General features: G+C 47.2%; 1 protein-coding gene across 2 annotated transcripts; it reads left to right on the forward strand.

Annotated features, from left to right (window-relative positions):
- Positions 1-1507: 1507 nt before the first annotated feature.
- On the forward strand, positions 1508-12854 carry REELD1 (reeler domain containing 1). Of its 2 annotated transcripts, XM_068680867.1 has the most exons (8): positions 1508-3299; positions 4379-4705; positions 5811-6033; positions 7915-8084; positions 8198-8263; positions 8775-9081; positions 9801-9864; positions 11929-12854. In XM_068680867.1, the coding sequence occupies exons 2-8, from the start codon at positions 4486-4488 to the stop codon at positions 12517-12519; spliced, it is 1641 nt and encodes a 546-aa protein (XP_068536968.1). In that variant the 5' UTR covers positions 1508-3299; positions 4379-4485; the 3' UTR covers positions 12520-12854. The 2 variants fall into 2 exon arrangements, with proteins under 2 accessions (XP_068536968.1, XP_068536969.1); XM_068680868.1 differs by lacking the exons at positions 1508-3299; positions 4379-4705 and adding an exon at positions 5127-5422.
- Positions 12855-22615: the final 9761 nt, after the last annotated feature.

The raw sequence follows: 22615 nt of genomic DNA on the forward strand, positions 1-22615 counted from the left end.
ACGGGTCAACCCTGAGATGCCAGTTTGCAGGCATTATTCTTCATTCTCCTTGTGGGACTTCTCACATTTTTTACCAACCTCCTTCCCCATTTAAATGTTGGCTACTGCTCCCAGTTTAAAGATGACACGAAGTACTTAAATAAGACAGTACTCCCAGCTTTGTGGGTTTAGTGATCAGTTCCTTGTGAGCCCAACACAACTAGCTGTTGCCACCTTCTGTCTCGCTAACTGATCAATCTGCTCCTACTTCTCTAATCCCCCAAAACCATTCAGAGGACTGAAGTGGCTGCTGGCTGAGTGGGAAGGACTGCTAAAACTTGTTATAACCCTGATTATCTTGCAGTATCAGAGCATTTCTCAACCTGTTAATGAAGCAACCAGCTTGCTCCAGTGTCAGCTTGGGGTTGCTTGCATCCGTGCCTCCATTACGGAGTGACCTTCATGGTACTTCTCCACATCCGCTGCTCCATGCCTGCTGTCGCTGTTGCACTCTGCTGCTGTGGAGATGTACAAGCAACCTGCAAGAAGGAGAATGTTTCTGCATCAAAGAGCCTGGACTGTTGCTGGGTTTACAATCCTTCTGTGCACTACGTTGCTGAAATTTCAAATTACACGGTCTACAGACTATTTTAATTATCAAGCTATTATGGAGCATGTACAATTTTCCCTAATTCTATTTTGAAGCCTCAACTGAGTATTTTTCTCTTCTAAGAATCTGTAACACAAATGTTGCTGAGAAATCAATGAAGAGGATGTAAGTTGTCTCACATCCCTTCTCTGTGCCAGCTTCCTACTAAGAAAGAAATTTATGACAGGAAAAAGCCAAAACTCTTGCTAGTGACAGCAGTGCCACATGATCTTTCCTAGTCTGTGTCTGGGCCCCATCACAAGAAGGACACACAGAGCCTGGCTGAGCAAAAATGACTCCAGTAGGTCACAGCTCTGGCCAGAAAAGGCTGAGGCAATGCTGTCCTGTTGGGTGATGCAACCAAAGGCTACGGGGAGGACTATATTTCTTAAGGAAACATATGCCTGTCACTTGGCATTAGAGCCTGCAGCTGGGGGCTGCTGGTAGGTGCTCATGTCATGGTAATGACTGTGACGGGATTTTTCCATCTCTATCAGGAGGTGGTGGTGACGTCTGGTTTGACTGCGGCTTTGAAGCCACTGAGTTCTCCACTCGAGAGCAGACAGCAGGGCTGAACTCTGCGCCAGGCTGTATTTCAAACCAGCCCAGCTCTTACAGCTGTGCCCAGGCTGTGCAGATCTCTCTGACCCGGTGCTGAGCAGAACGGGTACCTGCACACAACACACTGCGCGCAGCCCAGCCCCAGCTCCAAAGTGTGCAGGGACAGCTCCGTGCTGTGTTACATCCTGTGCTGGTGCAGCTGGGTTGGTGCTGGTCTCATCAGTTTGAGGCTCTGCTACTTTCCCCCATACCTTTGCACAGAGCTACAATGAACCCTCGGTGCCACTTGCTTCAGGACCTGCACACTCCCTGTGCTGCTGAAAGCCTCTTGAGGCCTGGAGCTCACTGGAGATGGCACAATGAAAATGTGTGCTCGAGGCAAGCAGCAGCTGCAGAAGGCTGTGTGGTGCTGTAACTCCACACTGTGACTCGGAGACACACTTAACCTGCAACGCTGGTGTTTGGTGGATTCAATTGTTTCCCCTACACATGGGCAGGGGTCTGGAGCTGCTTCCTTATTACACTGGAATTACAAGGGATTGTTTAACTTGGGAGTATGTTAGTAAGGAATAGCCAGAAGAGCCTGCCTTGTTTCAAAAAAGGATTAGGCACTAACATAGCATTACTTAAATGCACCTTTTTTTTTTTTTTAATATATAAAGTATGGGCAATTACAAACAGAAATAGAAGCAATAAAACAAACTATCCCTCCCCCAAACTACCTCAGCTAAGACTCTCCGCTTTCACTGACAAAAAGAAGGAAAACTATAAGCCTTACATTATATCCTGAAAATCAGTGGCTATAAAGCCTTTTTCACGTACAGATCTCAGATGAGAGGCCAGTGCCACCAGTTCTGCACTTTCAGACCAGTCAAGCAGATGAAAGCTGGGCTGCCAGTGGTCACGTCTCCCCAGCACCGTACAGCAGCTTCACACTAAGGCACGTATCCACCACCTCCACTCAGCAGGGCAGGCTGTCATGGTGTCCGCCGTGGCTGAAGCACCTGCAAGAACACATTTGTCAGCGGAGGAGGACTCCAGGTACCAAACCCTCTTCCATCACCCCTCTGTCAGTAAGTGCTACGGCCGTGTGCGTTGCCCTGCCGCAAGGACAGGCCCCGGCCCTGTGCCATGGCGGGCACCTGATGCTGCCTCCTGAAGAGAAGATGGCTGCTGAGGTGGTCGGTGCCTTCATCCCTGCCTGCCTGAGGCCGCAACACTACGGCACTACGCTCAGCCCCTTCTAGTGGGGCTCTGGGGCGACGAGGATTGGGATTGAGATTTCCAAACAGGGCTGCCAGAACTGTCAGGGGGCTCCAGCAGCACCTGCACCAGCCTGGTGATGGTGCCCACGAGTCCAGGCCACCACAGCAGCCTGAAGAGACCAGGAATGACCCAAGGCTGAGCTGGGAAGTGAAGGGCCAGGACCAGCACCATGTCTGGGCACTGGCACAGCTCAGGCAGGGCCCAGGGGTGACCAAGGACCAGGTCAATGCAATGAGGGGACACTGGTATGGCCAAAGCCACTTTGCTGTCACCCACCGTGCAGCCTCCTGAAGCCGATCACAGGCAGGGTGACGACAGGCAACAGCGATGCTTTTATGGCCGTGTCGATCTCGTACTGGCACGCAGACAGGCTGTTTATACAAATCTGCACACAGCACAGCCACAACAAAGCCCACTTTCAAGCTTTTTGGCTTGAGAGGGGTAATCCCTGGTCTCACCAGGGACCTGAGGATGAGGGGAGCGTACTTGGAGGAGCTGGCACCCTGCCCCACCCAGAGGGCTCCCAGGGTGTCCCACACACACCCCATAGCTTCCTGCTGCCCCCCTGCCCCCTGCTATTTGCCTTTGTTTTCACCGCAGAAGCTTGGAGATTTTTATTTTTTTTTTAAAAGGGGGGGTGGGGATGGGATACGAAGGGGAAAACTAATGTGATTAAGGCTGGATTTGGGCACTGCCGGCGCGTTCCCGTAAGCAGCGGGTGTCAGCAGTAACAGCTGCTGCACTCCCCATTAGAGGAGAAGGCGAAGAACTTCCCTGACGGGATGCGTCGCCGGCAGGCTGAGGGACGCAGCGGCAGCAAGCAGGGAGGTGCGTGTGTCCTGAGGTAAGTGTGCGGAGACAGTGTGGGTCTGGACCTGCACCCAAACCCAGACCCCAAACCAGGTGGCCAGGGCCCTGGAGGTGACATCCCCGCTGCCTGCGAGTGTGTGGTGAAGGGTGCAGGAAGCAATGGGGGTGGGATGGGAAGGGGGAAAAGGCAGCCTGGGAACCTCCCGAGGAGCAGAGCTGCTGCTCAGAGGTACTTGCATGAGCTGCTGGGAGAAATCTCACCCAGCAAGGGACGTTTATGTGTATCTGGAGGGGAAGGTTTGCTATAAGAGCACAACAGCATCCTGCCTCTTGCATAGGGGCTGGGGTGTTTGGCAAAGGCTCCCGTGAATCCCAGAACATCTTCTGGAACATATCTGATGGGAACGTGATGGTGCTCGGCCATAGGTTAAACTGCATCCATCTGCGCCCAGCTCCAGGCAGGGCACAAGCTGTTTCATGTGACGTTTTTTTTAGAGTCAGCTGGTGAGTTTCAGAAGTGATGTAAATGGAGGTGCAGGCTGGACCTCCTCGGTCTCTGATTCCTTTTGACGCATTTGCATCTGTTTGTTGATTGAGTGTAATGAAATCTAAGCCAGGAAAAGCTGCGTGTTGAAAGGATGTTAGAAAGAGCTACCTTAAAAGCAGGGCTACCTGCTTTATGCCACCTTACCACTCACAGTAAGTGTGGGGCTCTCACTCCTCATCTTCACTTTCAAAAGTGCAGTCTGAAAAATGGGAATAAAATACTCGGTCTGATCTGGAAATATGCTCTGTGCCTGCCACTGAATCTGAGTGACACTAAAAGCAAGGCATGCAAAATATTGAACTTCTAGAGTTCAGAAGAGGTAGAGGGTGCTGAGCTGACTCCCGAGCATATCCTCACAGAGCCTTCTCCTCCCGCTAAATGTGACCCACAGTTCTGGAGCAAATCTCTCCCAGCTACTCACTCCACAGACGCTTCGCAAGAGATGCATCCTCTGGTGGGATTTCTCCCCTCCCAGCCCCAACAATTTACTTCAAAATGTGAAATTCTGTGGATTCCCAGAGAGGCTCCGTGTGCTACGGAGATCATTTATTCCTCTTTGTTTAAAGGCTGTGGGAACGGCTGCTCAGCTAATTCAGAGGCGACGGACGTGCGTACAGACTGCAGCTGCCAGAGGGCCCTGCTCTGAACCTGCCTGCTGTCCCCCCGATGCAGTATGGAGGACGGGAAGAAAGCCCACCTGGTGATCGCTGGCTGGCTGTGCACAACCCTCTGCCTGGTTTCCTACACGGCCGCCTTCTCACACGGCGCCAGTCTTTCCGCCTGTGCTGACATGATGCCCAAGCACCTGAGAGCTCAGCTGCACAGCCCCAGGAACAACTACGTTACCATCCACACCAACATGTCCTTCTACTTACCGGGAGGCAAGGTTCCAGGTGAGAAACCACTGCTGATTTTATGTCTTAGCCAGACCTTTTCAGTCATGGGCAGAAAACATAAAGTGGTTATTAATTCTAGCTGGTGGCAGTTCACAGACTTTCAAATTATATCCATTTGTGACTCAAAACCCTGTGTACTGAGCTTTCTGCTCTGCGCTCCTGACTCAGAAGAGCAATTATTTAAGAAACTTCCATGCGTCTAAAAAACACACGCTAAGTAATCGCAAGTGATGACATTAATCTTTGTGAGGGATGGGAAGAGAACTTCCACGTGGCAGTGCTCCAGGTGCGCTGTGCTGGATGTCTCCTCACTGGAACTGAATGTATTTACAGAGAGATTTTGGTTGCAGCACTTTGCCTAAAGCCTCCTCAGGTGGCACCTGGCTGCAGATTTTCACTGTTTTGCAGACCAGGTGGTTGCCAGAGCGAGCTGGTAGGTTCGGGTGCTTCGGGTGGGATTTGTCTCAGCTGCACCTCAACCACACAGGAACCCATCACATGCACGGGCACTTGAGAGGCACCTCCAGAGGGCAAAACACATTCTCTGCCTCTCACGCCTGCATGGGGACAGGAGGAACCATCCCCAGCAAGGGATGGGCTCTCTTCAGGCCATGAAGGGGGCAAGGGGACTGCCTTAACTCTCAGGGAGAGTTGGGCAACGTGACCCACCCTGAGCACTGCTGCACCCAAGGAGGAGGCAGACAAGGCTGCAAGGTTCTGTCCTGCAGCCTGGCCACCTGCCTGTTCATTCCTGTCCAAAATAACACTCCTCTGAGGGATGCAAACAACCTTCTGCATAGGCACAGACCCAAGCCTCACTCCTTAAAAATGGCTGCACGCTGCCTAACGCAGCATGGTTAGCGTTATAATCAAGGGGGAAAAAGACTGAAGCAAATGGTCTGTGCAAGGTCATACGGCAAAGTTAAGGGTAAAGTCTGGCCCCCTGTAGCTAGCACATCCAACATAGACTGTAAGGACAAATACTGTAGGATGCTGGTTTCTTTTTGATGGCTTTCTTTTGATTTCACAGTGTCAATGGAAATTCCATTTTAAAAGATTAATTTGAGCACTGGAACACAGTGTCCCATGTCTTGTCTTGCAGTGACAGTGAGGAGCAGCCGGGATTTCATGGGCTTTTTGCTTCAAGCTCGCAAAGTATCTAACGACGAAGTTGCTGGCACGTTTGTCTTCATTCCTCCTGGTTCCAAGCTGCTGACGTGTTTTGAAGATGGTGATACTGTCACCCACTCGGACAAGTCCCTGAAGAGAAACCTGTCCTTTGTATGGAAGGCACCAGACCAACCCATTGGAGACATCAAATTTTTGTAAGAACATGCTGGCTCCTAACCACAACCAGTGTCTGCGCAGTTTCAGGCTTTCTCATTTTTCAGTTTTCAAAGACTTGGCTGTATTTTTCCATCGCACTTGTCCAGCGTGGTGGTTTGATGTCTTTTGAACCCCATATAGCTAAATACTTATTGAGTGATGCAACAGTGCCCCAGCTGGTGTATAAATCTCCATTTGTATCTGCTGGGTAGTGCTCCTTTTTATTTACATGGCCACTATCTTCTCAGAATAAATGCCGTGGCAGATGACAGCCTAAGCACTAAGGAAATAGGAATATTAAGGCATAAGGAGGGAACTGTGATCACTCTGTCTGCCTTTCTAAGTAACACAGCCCATAGGACTTCCCTGCCTACAGGACAATGTCGTATATCATTGCTGTGTTGATTTTTTTTTAACTTAGTGGGTTTGTTTGTTTGTTTGTGTGTTTACTTTTTTAATGTTAAATGTAAACAGAATTATTCCCAGTAGGATTAGTTAGGGAGCAAAACTTAGGGTCAAAAAACAGGGTCAAAATTTGACATTGCTGTTCTGCACTGAAGTCCAAGTATTTTGGTTCTGGTCTGGAATGAAGTTAAATTTTTTCTAACTGGCTGTCTTAGAGGGAGAACAGTGATTTTTCATTTTGGAATAAATTGTTACGTTTTGACTTCACAAAATTGCTCAGAAGCTGCAGGGCCAGCTTGCTGGCTGCTCCCCAAATCATAAGCTTCCCGGTGAGTGCCACGGCTTGAGCATCTCATCGTGATTCAACACAAATTCATTGAAACAAAAATATTTTTGCTCAGCATTTCCATTTTGCCCGCTGCTTCAGAAAATACTATTAAAAACATGGAAGGAAAAAAAAAAAAAGCAGATTAAAAATAACCCAAATGCAGCAGTGCCTATCACTAGCCACTCACTGCAATTCTCCCCGCACCCCCTGCCTGTTGCCCCCCCAACCCCCCCCCCGCCGAGGCCAGGCTGTGCCCCCACACGCATGCCATGTCTCCAGCAGAAACCTCCAGCCGCTCCCTCCTCCCCTGCTCTCGCCCCATCTCCTGTGTCTGCTCTTGCTTCTGCTCTCAGACCCCCCACAAAATTATTTATAAATCAGTAAAATTTGGGCAGATTTAAGGCAGACAGCAAGAGGCACATCCCGCAAGGGTGACCCCAGCCACACCGTAAATCTGTGTTTCGAAACTTGTGTCACGGCATCCGAGAAAACTCCTCGCTGCACTTCGAAACCTCTCAGAGGAATCAGTCAGCCTAGGAGGAGCAGGGCTGCCTCCCCCTCATCTAATTTGCAGAAGCAGCTGAGCAATCCGGGGGTTGAAATTCCCCCAAAAGATCCAGCTTGAATAAGGCTCTGGGGACGACTGGCTATGGGCTGGCCAAGCGCAGCTTTGGCACCTGACAAAAAGCAGAGCGAGAGGCAGGCGCAAATATTGAAGGGCTGAGAAGAGAGAGCGCCTGTGGCTTTCTCTACCTATTCTGCTGTTTGTACAAGTTACACTGACTTGTTTTAATTAGTAAATACCTCTGTTGTTTCCCTGCCTACGGAAGATTATATGTAGAGCTATTCAAACTTCTCCAAATGTGCTCCTACCGACACAGCTAATATAATGGCTTTTTTTTTCCTCTTCCCTTTCTGTTCCCACACATTTTTTGAGTGATCTTAATTATGAGTGATCCTTCAACCAGTATCTTTCACTTGGGACCTGCTATCTTTTATTTGTAATATAAGATGTGCGATGGGCTAATCCTTTAAAATATTTGTGCGCTGCCTTTGGATTAAAGCACTCCTTGTGATTAGCTAAGTGTTCTGATCTTTTATTAATGGGACGGAGTGAGTAAATTCCTTCATCATTATCTTTTAACAGCATCTCTGTAGTCCAGTCATACTTTGTTTACTGGGCAAGGATTGAGTCTGCTGTTGTGGCTCAACAAGGGCTGAACACCACGTCTGCTGGCACCAAGAAGGCCGGGCCCCTGACGTCTGCATCCCTGCAGGAACGCGCTGACCCACGTGTAGCTGGCACAGCAAGCAAAGGTACGTGGTTTGCTGCTGACAGCTTCAAGCAGAGTATTTTTACAGCTTATTTCTTGCAAGCGTTGAAGACAAGTGAGATAAACAAGCAACAGAGGGCCATTTAACTTTTTTAGCTGCCAGCGAGAGCAGCAATGGCCATGAAGAACTTCCTGAAGAGAGGGCACAAGTCGGCATCCAAGGTAACAGAGACAGTCCCACGAAAGGTAGCAACAAGACAGAGAGAGCTGCCAGCTTCTATGATTTAAAAGCTAAAATGCTACTGAAAATGCTAAGCATACTTTGCCTAAAATCCCATCTCAAAGACAAGCAAGTACAGTTAGCAATACTGCCTAAATAACATCTCTAAATGTGACTACTACCCTTCAGGCATGTAGTTATTTGTATTTATGCAGCCTCTGATCGGTAAAATACTCAAAGAATTTACATATACTACAATGAGATGTGTTTCTCAGCCTTTTTGGCATGGCACCAAGACTGACATTATTTTACTTGAATGCCTTTTAGGCAGTGGGCTTTGTTGCTTTACTCTCCATCTGGGTTCCTATTTAAATTAAGAGACTTAAAATAAAAGTCACTGCTATGATCCTTACTAGTAAATGCTAGCACCAGGTGGGATTTGAAACAAACAAAGCAAAGAAAGTCGATTTCTGCTCCTCGTTTGCTTTGTGCTCTGTCTCCATGTCTTGCAAGGCTCCAGCTCTCCTGCTGCGGCCCCCAGCTCTCCCCAGCACAGCAGCCCAGCTCCTGCCAGCCCTGCCGGCCTCACCCCGACACCAGCAGAGGGGCCAGGTTTTGGTGCACACCCAGATACATCGCCCGCTGCCGAGCCAACGCAGTCCCAGCCTTTGCTGGATGCACCCAGCAGGAGCAGAGGGAGCAGCAACTCCAGCAGCCTGGGGCTGGAGCCATCGCTCACCTTCCAGGAGCCGGGCATGGCCAGCGCTCTGCAAAGCTTCCTCTTCCAGGACTACACCTCCAGCCAGAGCCCCTCTGATGGGTACTGCACGGACACCCCATAACCAGGCAGTGCGAGCAGCCGCTTCCCCAGCAGTCCTGGGGAAGGAAATCAATGCTGGTTTCACTGCGGGTGGATGAGGGGCCATGGAGCAAGGCGTCTGTGGCTGTGGAGGGGATGTGAGAAGGTGTTTGCTTGCTGAACTTTCCAAAAATAATCTTTTGGAGATGGCACACCCCAGGCAGTAGCAGCGAGGTAACTGAGAGCAGTCAGGGAACAGCCCTTCTGCTGATTAGCCAGGCAGAGCTGCCTAGCCAGGTGACTGAAAAATGTGATAAAAGCTATTGACCACAATTGATTGCTGAAATATTCTTCTAAAAGTGTGCAAATGTTCAAAGAAATGGTGAACTTAACAGAGCTATTTCTCCACCTGCAGGGAAAAGGAAGAAAGGATTTCAGGCAATTATGAAATTTTGCCTTGAGGGTGTCCACTCAGACGTCTTAAAGGGCTTCGGCCATGTGACCTTTCATGCAAAGTTTCATACAGGGGGTGTAAATGATGAGGCTAGGACTACACGATCAGACATTATTAAAAATATGACCCTGTATGGTGGGTGTTGGCTGTGTGCATCACGAGGTTGCTCCAACAAGTGGCACTCCTTACAAATTGTGCATGCTGTAGGCCCCGGGGGTTCTTCTAACGTGATCTGAAGCAAGAGATACTGGGTATTAACCGTGTCTTTCCTGTTTCAATACTTCAGAGCACAAAGCACTGCCAGCACCACCAGACCATACCCGTGTTTGACGTGTAAAGAAGACGGGCAGGTAAGCACTGGGCATGGGGAGGATGCCTTCTGCCATGGCAGAAATTGTTGAAAGCTGGTGAAAGGTCTAAGAGAAGATGAGGATAAAACCTCTCTGCTCCTTCACAGGACCACGCAGGCTGCATAGGTCTCCAGAGTGACTAAAACTACTTAGAGATTATTAAGTTTTATTTGTTAACCTTAACTTGGAAAGGATTTTTTTTTTTTTGTTTCGTTTTGAGCCTGACGGCTGGATTTCTGAGTCCTACTGCAAAACCAATGTGAGATAACTTTTCCATATGTAACCATGACTCCAGGCTGCTGGATGTTACGGGGCTGGAAATGTGCATTTTATTCGAGTGGAAGGCTGAGATATTCCTTTCCAGAGGTGCCCGTTACATTCACTGGAGGTCAAAGATTTCATTCATTCTGGTAAAAGCTGAGGGTGCTTTCAGAGGGTGGTTCCGCACCACTCTGCACACAACAAACCTATATTCTCCTCAGCCGAGTGAGTAGAGACACACATCTGGCAGTGCTATGGAGAGAAGTGAAGAAACAGCAGAAGATGGTAACCAATGGACAGGAAATTATTGTGCAATGTAAGACCAGACCAGCATAATGAAATAAAAATACTGAAAGGAGAGAAGCAGTACAAAGAGAAAGAAGAAAAATGGTGAGACGGGGCAAGGACATGCAAGGAAATTCCATTTCCTACAGCAAAGTCCCAAGTCCTGTGCTATATCCCTACATCAGCTTCCATTATGAGGTCTGGCAAACCATACACATGTGATATAACTTTGCCAGCCAGCTACCCTACAGCTTGCAGTTCAACCACTCAAATTCTTTTATTTACTACCTGTGCTTTACTAGTGCCTTCCTTTCTTCAGAAATTGTCTCTTCCACAAAGGATGCTCTGACGCCACCCCCGCCCCCCGTTGGTTCACAGCTTGCCAGGGTTCCCACCTCAGCTTTGTGCTCCTGTCACACGGCCTTCCCAGCAAGCTTTGGAAATCACTAGTGATGGGAGAGGGTGAGATTTTTCTCCGGTGTAATTAATGGATGTGTGAAAAAGCCTGCCAGGCTGGACAGGCTGGAGAGTAGCCAGCTACTAAGGGCCAGATCCAAATCTCAGTGGAGCCAAAGAAAAGACTCCAGCACATTTCACAGGTTTTGGATTGGGCCTCAGGTGCGCAGTGGGAATGGAAAAATTCTGTGGGGGCCTCCTAAATTGCGAGATCATTTCACAGTTAGTCTTGGATGATATTTGCAGCAAAGCCTGGACTGCAGAGCTGGCATGGGGTGGCTGTCATTTTGTGACTGATGAAATAAGGTGCCTGGCACCAAGCAGAGCCCCTAGAAACGCACCGGAGCAAGGAGCACTATAACACACGGTTAACCAGTGCTGAAGGGCAGCAGATTTCAAACTGGCTGTGCAGACTGAGAAACCAGGACAGGCCTTGGGGAGAGTTCGCAGCTTTTATGGGCTGCCCCCAAAATGCTGATGCCAAGGGCCATCTCAAGCCTTCTCAAGGCCTCTCAGCTCCATGGCCTGATCCACAATCTCAGAAGGGCAACGCTGAATTACAGTGGGCCCACTGTGACCCCCAGCACAAAGCTTGGCTGGGAAGATCACATCTGTCCTTTGAACATGACCGTGGCATCACTAAAGGCAGGAATTTATTAAGTGATTTTTCTGTGGTAACAACGCCCGTGAAAAATACCACTACATCAACAATGGGAGCTGCAGACCTTTACTTATGCAAAGCAGTGACCTTCCTCTCTGCCCGTGCCCTTCATCTCTGCCCATTCAACACGCTTACCTTGCCCCTGCAGGATCAGCTGCCAGTGCCTCACCTCCCGTGACTACATGTATTTGATACAGAACGAGCAGTTCTGAATCTAGCTTGTTTGCTAAACACTACTACTGAGTAATGTAGGGGATGAAACAAAAGTTTTTCCAAAGCCAGGGGATGCTTGAATCAGAAACAGAGTTGAATGATACACTGGAGTCGGTAGTGGATGAAAATCTAATTGGCCTCCTTTCCGTTCCCTTACTGGATATTTTGTCATGTTTTTGCTTTCAAAGGCAAGCACTGAGAACGGGGCCACCTTGAAAACCTCCCTGCAGGCAACAGCTTCATGGTCTGCCCTACAGATGCGCCATCACCTGGGTGAAGCCGCTGTGATGACAGCCTGGCTTGGTGAGGCAGACACTACCAGCAATTTGTCACTGGCTTCGAGGCAGATGGCAGAAAGCAAGCCGCCACTGCCGCTGGAGGAGGCAGGCTCCGTGGGCGAGGAGGAGGAGGTCAGAGAGGAGACGGGTGGGAATACGCTGCCGTGGGTGACCAGACCAGCTCCTGAATCTGCCGTTCCTGGGAAGGGAGAAGGCTCTCGCAGAGGGACCCGTCTCATAGCAGCGCAGCTTGGCATCCTCCTGGTCTGCACAGCCGTCCTGGGCCTGGCTCTGGCAGCTGGCTTGCGCTGCCTCTACGCCCAGTACTGCCACAAGCGGACGGAGGTGTCCTTCAGCGAGCCAGGCAGCGACGTCGTCACCGTCAGGGAGAACGGGGAGATGCTGCACTTCCGCAAGATCCGGGAGAACAGCTTCGTGCTGGTCCAGGCTGAGTACAACTGGGTCAGCCCCTCCAGCAGCGGGAAAAGGAGAATAATCTGAATGTTTGCAGCACTCAAGGCAGAGCCACGTCAGTGAGCCAGCTGCCCGTAGAGGTGAAAATGGCCCAGATGTGCAGAACACCGACTCTAGGAAGCAGTAGTGTTGTTTATGTATATGCACACGTAGAAGTAAACAAAAGTGACGCAGCCAGTTCACACAGAGGTGTTAGTCGAAAATATCTAAGCTCCTGCTAAGAAAATAAAAGTAGATAGACTGTTCTGTGTTACACTTACCACAATTAATATTGTATATCTGCTCATTAACTGTCACTGCAGCCATTACACTTCCCCTGTTGCCTTAAGGGTGTAGCCAAGAATAGAAATTCTTCCTCTGCACTGTACTGTTGTCTCCTGTTTAATCTCAGCAAAAGTTTCAAGTGTTATATTTTCTCCTCCTTTCTAGGAACTAGAAACCCCTGATTTAAACAGCCATTCTCATTTGGAAGCTTACAGGTTTAGGTCTGTGTACTTGGTATGTCTCAGATGACAAAATATTTGCCACTAGATTTAAAGTTTCAATTTAAAAATAAAAAGCAATAACTCACTAGTGGAGAACATTGATCCAAAGGATGCTGAATTGATTTAAGGGAAGGAAACACAGGGTAGCCGACACCACCTTTTGGGGGAGAAACATGCTGCCTCATCAGGTGCAAATGGAAGAAAACCTTTTCTATCCATTTGCACCTGATGAGGAAGCTTGTTTAAGCCTGAGAGCCATCATTTACTTTGTCTTTTATTTTGAGCCAGTTCAGTAACACTCTGTGCAGAAACACACACTGAGAAGTACCCTTTCCAGGTCACTTTGGCGGTCTCCAGCAAATGGTAAGTTATCTGCATCCTTCTCCGAGTTGGCAAACTTCCCTCCAACCGTGTGATTTTCTGCAGGAGGGCACTAAAACAGCCCTCGGAAAACATGAAGACCCTTGATATGTTCCAAGAAGGAAAGGTGATGAAGGCAAGGGCAAAGGTTTGTTTTACTGAAGCCTTAAAAGAGCAAGAAGTGTAATCCTGACAGTAATCCTCCTGAGATGTAAATTTAAGAGCCGTTATGAGAGCAGCGATCCCCTCTTCTGGTGTCCTTTGCTATGGCGCAGGGGCTAGGTGGTCCCCTGAGCTGTGTAATGCAGAACAGACTTAAAAACCTTGGTGCTGCGACTTATGTCACAGCCCGCAACACTCCCGCCACACCAAGCTAAACAGATACTGATGGGATCCCGATGGCTTTCACTTCCTTCCCGAGGACGGGGACACCAGACAACTCTGTCAGCAGGGCACTGTGGCCATCTCCAGCTAGCTGGCTATCTTCATGCTTGATAATCAGTCAGTGCTCTGCTCTCAGTTACTTCCTTGCACTGCCGCTGACTTCAGTGGAAACGTTTGATCTCCTGTTCAGACCCCTCGGGGTAATGTAGCACATCTTTTGCTAGCAGAGACTTCCATCTTGAGGAAGGGCTCGTTTCTGACCATACTGCTGCACCGTGATTAGCGACATGAAGCCTTGCAGCCCCTATGTGGCCAAACTTCTGTCAAGTAACAATAAAGTAAATGAGTAAGAAAATAAGTGTACTCACAAATGCAGCCTGCAGAGACGACCTGGGCAGTCTTAACCACCGCACTTTGATGAGAAGGGTGGCTGCACTGGGGCACTTCTACTGCAGAGTAGCCAAGGTTAGCCAAGCTGTAATTGAAAGTACATTTGTTTCAGGACTCCAAAGGGTGTTAGGTGAATGCTTTTATGTTCAGTAAGTCCAGTTTAAGCACTAGCTACTAGGAACTTTATAGTTTTTTAAGCACAAGTCTAGACACACACAATGAAGTTTGCCTCCTATGTCATGCTTTAGAAAGAAATCATGTTTCTCTATCCCAGTGTTGCTGAGCTGTCTAGTGACTGAAGCAGACTGCATTTAATTCATTGTTAATGCAGCCAAAAAATTCCTAATTAACTGAGAAAATAGGCCAACAAACTCTTAAATATTTAAAGAACTATCACATATTATTTTAAGAAGTTTCTCATGAAGGCATAGTTGTTTATAAATAAATTACAAATACCTATGTCCTCTTCCTATTTCTCTCTAGGTTTAATGTTATCAGACTGGTACAGCTTGCAAACTGTACCCTTCTCCCCAGCACCTTCCCTATAATCCAGCACTGCTTCCTACCAGACTGAATGCAGGAAATGAAGGCCTCAGTCTGAAAGAGGGAGATGTTTGATTAGGATAGGAGCACTGAAGTGCTCCTCTTGCCTTCTGCCAAACTCTACCTTCTGTTAAATTTATGCAGCTCTAGTATTATTAGTAGTAAAAACAGTAATGGTGAGCTCTGAGGGACACATCTCCTTTGAATTAGTAATGAGTTCTGCTACTTTGTGGACTTGGCTGAGACTGAAAGCGCTTGTGTTTTTTTCTTGACTTCTGAATGACGTTTCGCTTATTGTAGTTGCCGTGGCAAGAGGGATAGAGGTTTTATCTCTTCTTAATGCTGCTAAAAACATGAGCAATAATTTATTAAAAGGCCAATTATTCAAATGCCCCACATTCTTAAGTGACTCGCCTTTTAGTGAAATTAACCTATGCTCATATTTGTAGCAAGTTTAAGTGAAAAAAAAAAGTCAGAGGTAGGGAGAGAAAGACACAAACCGTTCTAATACTTACTAGAGTGAGAAGTGAAAGAATTTCCCTCTCCGGGTGTATGACTGTGTTGGTCACAAATGCAGTCAGTCTGTTGGCTTTATTTCAACAGTGGGGAGTCTCAGTTCCTCCACTGCAGGTCAGCCTGAAGTAGTCTGTGGCCCACGTGAGGCCGCCATCCCTCAGGCAAGTGACAGTGCTTTGTCTGAATTGCTGACAGAAGGTGGCAGAGGAGCTTCCATTCAGCTCTAATTCACACCCATCCTAAGTCTGTCTCCCCACCAATCAAACAGGCATCAAACACAGTTCACAGTTTTAGCAGTGAAAGCTCCTATGGCTGAAATACTTTCTTGTTGTTATGATGCATAAGCTATCCTAATTAAATAAATTAAAAAAAAGTTTTAGAAATAACGACTGGACATGCCCAGTTATCACTCCCTTACTTGCATACTCATTTTCCCATCTTGTGTCACTGTGATTCCCACTTTCTCCCTGCTTCATTAAAAAAAAAAAAAAAAGAAAAAAGAAAAAAAAGCAAGCACTGTCCCCAAATCATCAATCCTGTGTACTGAACACGTAACACCATCACTTACTGATTCTTATTGCTTTTTCATGGTATCAGCACCAGTTTGGATCAAGCCCTTCCGTGACTCTGTTCCCCTCTGCCCGGGAGACGATGTTGTCTCACACTATGCTGCATCTGCTCTATTAAAAGATTCCTGACCCAGCTGCAGTTAGCAGAGGATGGCAGCCCTCCAATACATTAGTGGCATTAAACATAGTGCAGAGAGGTTACATTAAGCAGAGCGTTTGGCCCAAAGCTTGGTTAAGTCATCACGGACATTTCCTGCACTGGTTGAATTGTCACTCGTGAGAAAAAAGCCAAACATGCACTGCTTTTGTCAGCCCCAGAATGGGTAATGAGACTCATGCAAAGCTTTCCTTGTTGAGGTAAATGGGAGTTCTTCCACCAACCCTTTTTGAAGCCCGGTTCACGTCCCTGCCCCAAGTGTGAAACCTAATGCCCACCCCTGTGGGCCCAGCTGCAGCAGTCCTCAGAGATGTGTGAGCTCAGGCGAACCTCTCCGCAGAGCAGAGCTGGGAGAGGCCCTAGGTGTTATGGAGATCTGGCAGGATGGCTTGGCCAGCTCTTTTGGCATAATTTCTGCAACTACTGGAGACCATATAAACCAAGGGAGGCAAAGCAGCTAGGCCAGGAACCCAGAGACTAAAACATTCAGCACGTCTCCACAACACACTGAGCATGGGTTGAGGTCACACTAGCTGCTTGCTGAGGGGTGAAGTTTTGACTTCTCTCTCACCTCTGTGGGGTCACCTGTGCTTCAGCCAGCTCCTTGGTCTGCAGACGTATGCATTGTTTATTTGCTCAGATTAACTAACAATGAGAAATGCCTGTAAAAAGAGGGGACGCTTTAATGATTTCTTGCAGCATTCAACTGCAAAAAGACATTTGCTTACCAGCCAATAAAACCCTGACAAAGTAGTGATTTGACCTACCCAGCTGGTGAACAGCCCCGTCATTCCTCCTGATAAGGCAGACTCTCTCCACTGCCTCTGCCAGTCTCAATCGTCTGAAAGTCAACAAGCCTGAGCAGCTCTGCAGTGCTCCCTTCCTATCTTTTCCCTCCCCATTCCCTGCCATTTCCTTCAAGGTACCGCATCAGGCACAGTAGGGCAGAGAAGCACCTTCCCACCCAGCTCTCCTGCGGGATCTGGGGAGTCACAACCACCTTGGGCCATGAGCTTATCTGGAACCTCTCCCCAGCCTCCCTCCCACCACTGAATCATTTCCCCCTTTCACGTCTCATTGCAGAAGTGCTCTTTTCTCATTAGTGTATGCGTGACTCTCTCAGTAAACCATTTTGGTATATGATGTATGAAGGATCATGTCTCAAACCACATTTTACTGTATATTTAAGTGCATGTTTTGCTGATTTACTGCTGTTCTAGAGAACATCTCCTTTTCTTAGCAGGGCAGGTCCGTAAAGGATGTATCAGCTCTGACTAATGATTATTAGTACATCCCAAGGTTATGTACTACAATCAAATAATGTGCAGAAGGGAAGAGAGGCTCCAGCTTACTAGGCTAAGGACAAAGATCACAGATAGTCTCTTTGAATCTTCAGATTGCAATATCCATTACAGATTGCCACCTTCTAATGTCAAAGCATAATTTGTTGTTCAGAAAATGTGTCCCTATTTCAAAGGCAAGTCAAAGATCAGACTTGCTGTATATCAGTGCACGCTGATGTACATTAGGAAGTGGTGTCCAGGTACCAAGGACATTATGCTGTTGGTATAGAGGGAAACACAGAAGATATGACTTGCTGATCTTTATTATGCAAACACGTGGCCCAAAGTGGAAAAATATTTAACCCAGTCAAGTAAAATGTCACCAGTAATTCCCAAAGCTTAATGTAGCACAAACACTACATGTCAGACAAGTTAACTGCGATCTTCTATGCTGTTAATAGACATGGCAGGCAGACCAACCCTTTGTGCTGAAATTTGCTGGGAAGGGTTAAAGATACAACAACAAGTAAGAGAAACTCTCCTGTGGGGAAAGCATAGCTTGTTCCTTTCATACACCCGGACAATGAAGTGGGCAGTGTGGCACGCAGAAACTCTGGCATAACTCGCTAGCTCTTGGCCAAGCGAGCAGCAAGCGTTTGGTTTCCAGCCTCACTGTAGATGCGACTGGCACTTGGACTACTGCAAGGTGTATGCGTACAGTCACAAGAGAAGGCAAATGTAATCACAAGCTGGTTGCTAGACTTTTAAAAAGTGTTTTATGAAAGCTTCTCACGCATATCGTTTCAAACTAGAAAGAAATTAAAATAAGACTGTGATTGCCACCTTATGTATATTTCCTATTTATTTCTATGAGAGGTAAAGTGACCTAGAAAAATGCTGGTGCAGGCTTTCATGCTCACTCCTGTGACAGTCTGCGCACCCCGCTAATGAGAACATTTCCCACTTCCAGCATCTAGCGCAGCGGGGCTCCGATCGGGGCTGTAACTCCTCACGCTACTGCAGTACAAATAACAGAGTACCTGCTTGACTCTTGCTTCACTCGGACGTTTGATCTGTCGTTTGAAGCAGGCCAGTTACCGGGTGCACACACACAGGGTTAGGGATGAACCTCAGAAAACCACACTCCCGCGTGCCCTGAGCGCCCTGTGAGGAGAGAAGCAGCGCGGTGAAGGTGTGGCGGTGAGGACGGGCCGTAGCGAGGCGCTTGTTCCCGCCAGGGGGCAGCCTTGTCCCGCCGATGGCGGCGGCTCCCCCGGCCCGGCCCCGCCGCCCGCTGCCCCCGCCGCCGCCATCTTCTGCCCGCCGGCAGCGAGCCCCTGGCGCCTCCCCGGGGCTCAGCGCTGGTAAAGCGGGCACAGGATGAATTTGAGGGCGCAAATTCATTCCTAGAGACCGAGAGCCCAGGCTGAGCACCCCCTCCGTCATGTCCTGACCCGCAGACACGAGAATAAGGCCCCCGACAACCCTCAGCCCAAGTCTGTCTCTTCAGGTCCAAATACGGGCTTGACTCTTGATTTTTTACAGCACCACTATCATGAGTTTTAAGCGATAATATGCGTGAGAGATGAATAGCACACTTAGTGGATTTATTTGGCCCGGCCTGTTAATTCTTTCTGGAGCAAATTAATAATAATTCTCATCTGTCAGCGTGAATTTAATGCAGGCTAAAAAGTCATGGGAAGTTTTCTTCAGATGGAAGTCCATTCAAAACAGAACAAAAAAGATGACTGAGAAAAAAGCTTAATAAAGACTTTTTTAAACGAAAACCACTCAAGGCTTGACTGTTAATCAAAAGAACATTACTTACCTTACTCAGCATCGCTGGAACCAGAAGCTGCCAAAAGGTTTTAAAAAGGCACCCTTTTGTCTTTCTTTACAGTCATAATTTATAAAAGAGTTCAGCTGAATTATTGGCTATAAATACTCTTTTCTCTCTGCTAATGTATTGTGCTTCTGGGATTTTGTTCAGAGCAAACATTTTGTTACTAAGACAATAAACCCCTAAATTTGGGCTTCTGAAAAAATTTCAAATGCGTTCCCAAACAGCAGCTATGCAAACAACACTGCAATACCATCTTAACGAACTAAATTGTGAATATTTGCACTGATATTGAAAAATGCATTGAAATTTCTCACAAAATTTAATTTTTAAACACAGAAAGCTGCTGCTTGCAGTACACTGGAGCATATTTATTTATAAGCCAAAGCTACAAATTCAAATGGGATGAATTACCAGAGAGAGTGTGCTGCCAAAAATAATAGCTAGACAAGCACAACTCCTTATATACATGCAAAATTTTAAATTACAGAACATATAGGGTAGTGGTTTAATACACATACTGTTACACTGGGAGAGTGGTTATTCTACATGCAATATGCACCTTACTTTAATAAAAAGTTACCTAAAAATCTGCCCAGGAATGGTACCAGTAAGATTTGAATGTTGCTGTTTTTAGAACAATGCCCTGTTAGATACTTTAAATGAGATTATTTGGGCACGTTTATATATGATTGTATAACAACACACAGCTCTTTATGCCCTTCGTAAGTGGAGAGGCTACGCGTTAGCGCCGTGCATCACAAATACACGCTGCCCGATCTGAACCATGATCAGGTCGAGACTCCACAGCCTGCAGCACTCGTGTTCCGCTGACTCACAAACACCTCATGTATCACAGCTCCGCGATGGCTTTACATTGGGAAGGGCCAGAAGGAGAGGAGTTTGTAAACACAGGGTGGCACAAATACGAGCGCGCTGGGGAAGTACTGCTCCCACGTTGCTGTTAATGGGGCTGTGGGATTTGACTCCGGCTTGGAGAAAGAGCCGTGCTCGATGCTCGTAGGCAGCTGAGCTGAAAAGACACAGACTTCCCACGTTAACACTCCATGAGCTGCATCAAACAGTTACTGTATTAGCTGGCTGAAATTGTCATACTCTTATTTTTAGTACACTATTATGCCTCTGGGATATATTTTATTTATCGAGGAATTGGACCTAAACAGAGAATGTTATACCATTTTCCTAAAGGGCACTTCAGACAACTCTGCGAGTACTTGAAAGGCTGTACACGTGTTCTGGGGAAGGGCAGAGTGAATGCATGAGCCAATACTGTACATGCATCTGAGTACTGAGCCACTATTTGGAAATCACAGCTTATTTTTCAGACAATCTGAAACAGAAATATATAAAATATTTCACTGGAAATAAAAGTTTATTTGTAATTGTTATAAATATTGAGTTCCTCCTGAAATTATTCTAATTTAAAGCAACACCATGAAACAGAGCAGGCAACAATTTGCTGAAGATCTTGGCAAAACATATCACACCAGAATTGATACATACATTTTACATGCTGCCATCAGCACCAATGCTGGGTGGAGGCTTTGGCTCTGGGGCATCAATCCAGACTCGAATCCCGCTCAGCAATGCTACGTTGCATCGGACAGCTAAGAACGCAGAGGAGGGTTAGACTCTGTTCTTGGAAAAGCGTTATCTTGACTCTGGATTTATTTCCTAGAGAATCCTCTGATTCCCAACTGAGACACAGTTTCTCCAGAATCCCTTAGCTTTAGCAGCTATATATATAGCCTAGATTACCACCAAGGCTAAAGGAAACCATCAGCAAAGGTAGGACTGCCTGATGGAGCAGCAGTGACCGTGACAGATCAAACAGCCAGCTGCAGGCCCACGTGCGTGGTGGCACCGTGGCACAGGGGAGCTGCGAGTCCTGAAGAAGAACATAGGAATAGGAATTTGCATGTCTAAAGTTCTTCAGTGTCAGGTTGAAGAGGTAGGGGAAAAAAGGACATTTTATTGCAGATGTCATCAAGCACTGCTGGTGAGAAGCAGAACTACATGGGGAAGGCCCCAGGAAATGAGACACAATTTTGGAACATCGGGTATGGGCTGTGCAGCAGACAAAGGACGTTGATTGGGAAGGACTGCAGTCACAATGCGAAGGAATGGACAGAGCACAGACCTGTAAAAGCTTTTGTCAATAGAATTTCATACCCAATTATTGTCACGGGACTCTCAAATTTTATTTTCTACAATTCCTCTGGCAAAAGGCCAGTTCTCACATGACCTCCATAATTTTTTAAATCGTATCAATGAAATCATCTTTCCTTCAAGGCAGCCCATTTTCTTCCTGTTAAGAGTTGATTTCCTTGAGAATTTGGAACCATCTCATAAGAAAACTGACCATAAATAGTAATTTTTCCTCTTACAGAGATGAACATCTGCATGCTGACATCTGCAAGCCTTTGATTTCATTACAATTATACTCACTGGAGACCACCCATGGCTGATGCTGTCCAGAGAGGGTTTTTTCTTCTTCACTGGGTGAAAAATGGTTTTGCCAGGTGGCACCTCTGAACACAGGTAAAGAGCAGACAATATGCACCAGCACAGGATGCCTTGGAGACAGACGGCCTCTTCTGTGTGCTGCGGCTGCTAAGTACTGGCTGCCTCTCTAAGCAGGGATAACGAGTTCCTAATCTCTTGCTTGCTTCCAGTCTGGGCTAGCAACACAGAGCCAGAGCTGATTTGGACCTGCCAGATATGTTAACAGTTAAATAGGTTATTTTAATAGCCATGTTGTTCTCCTTTATTATATTGCTTTTCAGTAAGAGCTTGCACTGACTTTTTTTTTTTCCTCTTAGGTGAGCTGAGCCCAACTTCAGGAGAAATACTGAAATCTAGGAACAGCACTTCACTTAGGAAATGCTGATGTTGGGATCAACTCAGTGGGGCTCTTTTCTGCACAATGATGACAAAGACCTTCGGTCTACCTGCCCTCCATGCCCAAAACAGCAGTCAGCAGGGTGTGTGGCAGGGAGCAGAGTGTGATTCAAGAGCAGTTATTGCTCATTTCGTTGTCACTCTTATAGGTCACTGGCTGGCAGAAATCTCTACAGAAATGCATCTAAAAATATTTTGAAAACTTGGCCTCCACTGATGAGAAAATTAAGTGGTGACTCATGCTCCCATCAGCTCCAGACTTGATTACTGCAATTTGATGGACTGAGAAGCCGATATTCCACTGAGACTGCAATTTGCTTAGGGGAGCAGCTGAGAGGCCTCATTGGCACCAATTGCTTCCAACACATCTCTCTTGTCCTTTTAATCACTAGCAAATTTAATTTCACTTCTCACTGAAGATCTCACTCTCCACCTTTCTGGCAAAAGAACAATTTAGAGGCTGATTTTGTGACCTCTACTACAGCTCTACATGCCAGCATGAAGCAGACCTGCCTGTAGCAATGCCTCGCACCTCTATTTCCTGGCGTTTCCTTTTCTACTCCTGCAAATCTACACCCACTGTATAGCACGTGTCCCTACTACTCACGATTACTTACCATCAGGTAGGGTGTTCTCTGCTGAATGAGAATTGTAGAGTAACTGTACATAAAAAT

The sequence above is a fragment of the Anas acuta genome, chromosome 4 (assembly GCF_963932015.1).
Source record: "Anas acuta chromosome 4, bAnaAcu1.1, whole genome shotgun sequence".
Taxonomy (NCBI): domain Eukaryota; kingdom Metazoa; phylum Chordata; class Aves; order Anseriformes; family Anatidae; genus Anas; species Anas acuta.